General features: G+C 35.6%; 1 protein-coding gene across 1 annotated transcript; it reads left to right on the top strand.

Annotated features, from left to right (window-relative positions):
* The first annotated feature begins 1,196 nt into the window (after positions 1-1,196).
* Positions 1,197-1,908, top strand: LOC125033210. Its single transcript, XM_047624591.1, has 2 exons — positions 1,197-1,215; positions 1,364-1,908. Exons 1-2 carry the CDS (start codon positions 1,197-1,199, stop codon positions 1,906-1,908), a joined length of 564 nt encoding a protein of 187 aa, XP_047480547.1.
* The last annotated feature ends 3,358 nt before the right edge of the window (positions 1,909-5,266 follow it).

The following is a 5,266-nucleotide window of genomic DNA, read 5'->3' as shown; positions in this document are numbered from 1 at the left end:
TAGTAGCATTATTATTATTATTATCATTGTTATCTATAATTATCATTATTAGTAGCATTTTTTCATTGTTATTATTATTATAATATATTAATTGATAATAATATTGATAATGATAGTTATTGTTATTTTTATTATTACTATAATAATCATTATTATTATTTCTATTATCATTATTATTGTTACAATAGTTATCATTATTATTACCATTATTATCGTTATTATCATTATCATTATTACCACTGCTCTTATAATAATATATTTTGTCATTACCATTATCATTTTTCATATTATTATTTATTATCATTATTATGAAGTTTATTATTAATATCATTGTTATTATTATTATTATTATCATTATTATTATTATTATTATCATTATTATTATTGTTGTTGTTGTTGTTATTATCATTAACATTATTATTACTGTATTTTTTTCTTTTATTAGTATTATATTATTATAAATATTAGCATCATTATTCTTATCATTACTATTACTTTTGTTAATGTTATCATTATTAGAGTCATTATTATGATTATCATTAGCATCATTATTTTTATTATTATCATTATCACTAATATAATTTTATTATTATCACTATCATTATTATAGCCATTATTATCATTTATCATTAATATAATTTTGTTGCTATCATTATCATTAATAGTATTATTATTATTATTACTATTACTGTTGCTATTCCCATTGTTACTATCATTATCATGATTTTTTTAATTATTGTTACTATTATCATTGACATGATTTTTGTTGTTATTATCGTAGTTATTATAACTATTATTATTGTTGTTGTTGTTATTATCTTGCCAACCCCCAGTCCCACAGAGCAAAAGCTTCTCAGAGATCAAGGCTCGTTTGCAGTTTGAGCTCAGAGAAATAGAAAACATCTGGTGGGACAGAAATGCTGATAATGGTAGACCAAGGAAAAACCCGAGGCTTTTACCAAGCTCTGAAGACTATTTACGGACCACAGAGTGCTCAGTCAAAGCCTGTTCTAGCCTCGGATGACACAACTGTACTAACCGAGGGGTCAGAAATTCTTCACAGAGGGCAAGAGCAATTTGACAGTCATCAAACGCAGGTCCAACGGTTCTGAGCAGACTCCACCAGCGAAGCATTGAGAGAAGTACGGAGCAGTAAGCAGTGAAGAGTCTAGCATCCAACAAAGCACCAGGCATTGATGGGATTCCTGCAGAGGTGTATAAACACGGAGGGCAGTTTTTGATATTTGGAACGAGAAGAAAGTCCCTCAAGAGTTCAAGGATGTTGCTGTTATTCCTGTCTACAAGAGGAAAGGAAATAGACAAGCATGTGGAAATTACAGAGGCATCTCTATCCTATCAATAGCGGGCAAAGTGCTTGGGAAAGTCATACTCCAACGCTTGAAACCCATCCTTGACTCCGTCATTCCCGAGGCTCAGTGTGGCTTCCGCAATGCAAGATCAACAATCGACATGATTTTCACCATCAGGCAACTTCAAGAGATATCCGTTGAACAGAACATACCAATACTTATCGCTTTCATTGACTTCACTAAGGCATTCGATACCGTTAACCGACAATGCCTGTGGTCTCTTCTTCATTGGATATCCACCTGCATAATGAGCCTCACTGAACAACTTCACACTGGCATGATGGCCCGAGTCAGGTATGGAGGCACCTCATCAGAAAACAAAGGTGTCAAACAGGGCTGTGTGCTAGTGCCCTCACTCTTCGCGGCAGTCCTTGAACTATTTCATCACAACCCCCTCACATGGAAAGCTCTTCAACATCAGGCACCTAAAAGCAAGTACAAAGACCGGTCAGAGAGCTACTATATGCTGATGATGCAGCATTGGTATCCCACTCAGAAGCTGAGCTACAGAACGCTGCGGCCAGAAGCCTCGGCTTGACAATCACCACCTCAAACACAGAGGTGATGTATCAATCAACACCAGAGTCACAACCAGCACAGACCAACATCTCCCTCAATGGAATCTGACTCAAGAACGTGGAGCACTTCACTTACCTTGGCAGTACCCTCTCCAGAGACAACAGCCTGGATGAGGAAATTGAAAGGAGAATCAGTGCAGCTTCAACAGCCTTTGGTAAACTGCAAACACAAGTATGGAAGCATCAAGGTATACGTCTACAAAGTGCAAGTAAACCGTGCAGTGGTGCTCTCATGCCTGCTTTACTCAGCGGTCTACAGACACCATATCAAGAGATTACAGAGAGTCCAGAAGTCATACCTCCGACAACTCCTTAAAATCAGTAGGAGAGAAAGGATCTCAAATTCCGGGCCCAGCGCCGAAGCCATCCATATCCAGTGCCCACTCCCATGGACCGGTCACGTCATCCGAATGGTTGACACAAGGTTGCCTATGGCAAGCTAAAAGAATGCAGGGGAAGAGTCGGAAGACCGAGATTGAGATATACAGACTGCACCAAGCGCCATCTCACAGCACGTTAAATTGACACCAAAGCTTGGGATCGGATCACAAAGGATCGCAAAGAATAGACCCATCGTGTAGTACAAGAAGCAAAGACCATCGACCAAAAACTGGAGGAGGACACTCAGGCACACAACCACAGCTTTAAGCTTGGACGACCTGCCTGTGGTTGTTTGGATGTGTGCGTATGTATGTATGTGGTGTGAAAAGCGCGGGTGAAAGGTGACGAGGTGCGTGGAAGGGAATAGCTGTGGATAGCTCAACTGGTGGCGCTTGTGCGAGGTCACTGTAGCAGTAACAGCGCATTTTCCTTCATCGGTAAACTGACTACCCCTAAAGGTGAATAAGGAGTTTTAGTTTGTTCATTTTCTTTGTCAAATTATTTTAATTGTAATGCGGCCTCGGCGCATTGCGAGACCACATAAGAATGTTTTTCTTATTGAATGAGATGTATTAATGGTGCGATATCCCTCCCTAAAGAACGCATGCAAAGAGACAGACCGAGACGGGGGATACAGACGTGTCGGAATCCTGCAGCTTCGTCAGTGGCTGGAACGTTGCAGGCAACTTTCATGAACATCGTTAAAACCCAGATCAGAAAAAGTGAAAAAGTGAAAGTGGAAGTGAACAGAAATGAACTTAACTTGGTGATATGACTTGTAGTGCATGAACGAAAGGAATTTTGGGAAACATTGTTTTTGTTTTTGTTTTGTGTGTGTATTCTAATTTATATTTAAGTTTGAAAATAAATGGTTAAAGGTGTATATCTTTTAATTGAACCCCAATCTCCCCAACCATACATATATATTCCTGTGTATATACAGAGAACGTCCAGAACCGAGGATATCTGCTAAAATAGACCTTCTGGCATAATAATATCCTTACAGACACCATAGGGAGCAGCTGTCGTCGAGCCAGTAGAGCCTCAAGAAACCGACCAACTCTCCTGCCTCCACTAAAGAAAGACGTTTGCACCGCATTGGCCTTGTTTCCCACTCTAGCATGAGTGACAGCCGATGAGGATGTTATTATTATTGCTATTATTATTGTTGTTGTTATAATTTTCAATATTATGATTATTATTATCTTTATCATAATTATTGTTGTTGTTAGTATTATTGTTATTACTATTATTATTATCGTCATTATTACTATTATAATTTATTGTTATTACTATACTCATCATCATCTTCAACATTATTATCATCATCATCATTATCATCATCAACGTCATTATCATCATCAGTATTGTTATTATCATAATATTTTTTTTATCATCATTATTATCATCATCACTGTTATTACAGTTATAATGATAATAAAAGTGATAACAATAATAGTAATAACAATAACAATTATAAGTAGCAGTATTACTGACATCATATCATGTTAGATATATGTACATATATATATGTGTGTGTGTGTGTGTGTGTGTGTGTGTGTGTATGTGTCTATGGCAGTGTCACCCTTGCCTGATTGAATGCCCTTCCTAATCAACTGCTGTTCGGCGCGCTGGCACTTGTGCCACGGCGGTGACTTCCCCTACGACACCTACGTTTGACTTCTTAAGGCGACATGTCGTTTTCTCGGGCTTGAGCAAGCAGTCAGAGCGAAGGCATATATATGTGTAGGTATATATATATATATATATATATATATATATATATATATATATATATATATATATATATATAAATATATATATATATATATATTTATATATATATATATATATATGTGTGTGTGTGTGTGTGTGTGTGTGTGTGTGTGTGTGTGTGTGTGTGTGTGTGTGTGTGTGTCTGGGTGTGAGAGTAATACTAAACATGCATGCTGCAAAATTAATAATGAAAATTATTATGATCATTAATATCACAATACAGCCAGGATAACAATATTATCCTTTTAACAAAAATAATTTGGTAAATTAATATATTTAGATTTTTGTTGTTCTTTGAACACGTAAAAAGAAACGTTTACAATCGAATTACTGCAATAATTCATACCCACATATATTTTGAAATAAATATTTTGAAATTAAAGATAAGTTATTACTTAAGTTATTACTGAAGAATACTTCAAGGATTAGTTATTTCATTATTTAATAGGAAAGAGGGAATATGAAATTAATGCACACACACACACACACACACACACACACACACACACATACACACACACACACACACACACACACACATAAGCACACACGCCTTATCTACACGGACTTTGTACTTTAAATCTATTAAGTGACCCACTCATAACAGAGTGTGGTAGCTCACTTAATACCGTTCTTGCCTTTCGTTCAAAAGGTCCACGTTCGATTCTCATTCAGTTAGTTAAAGGAATAAATTTATTATTATAGGTCCGTTTTCTTATTATTATCACTTTTTTATTATTATATTGGTATTATTATTTTTTATTCTCAATGTTATTTACCATCATTATTATTATTATTATTATTATTACTATTATTATTATTTCATTATTATTTATCATTTTACATTTTCAACAGTTATTATTATTGTTATCATCTCTTTTTATTATTATTAGTATCATTATCATTAACATGATCACTATCATGATCATTATCATTATAAGTGTTTTCATTACTATCATTAACTTTATTAGTATTATTAGTACGTTAAACTGTAACCGGCTACAGAGTTTCGACGGGATAATGAGGTCACCCTTTGCCATAGTTACCTCCAGGTCACCCTCGAGCATAGGTGTAGTGCCTGTGAACTCTCCCCGAGACGATGAAATACCAGGTTAGTACTGGCGCGGGCTAGTCTCTCTCACGAGTAGGGGGGACTCTCTA

This window comes from Penaeus chinensis, chromosome 16 (assembly GCF_019202785.1).
Source record: "Penaeus chinensis breed Huanghai No. 1 chromosome 16, ASM1920278v2, whole genome shotgun sequence".
Lineage (NCBI taxonomy): Eukaryota > Metazoa > Arthropoda > Malacostraca > Decapoda > Penaeidae > Penaeus > Penaeus chinensis.
Note: the sequence above shows the minus strand (reverse complement) of the source record. Positions and strands in the feature narration are given on the sequence as shown.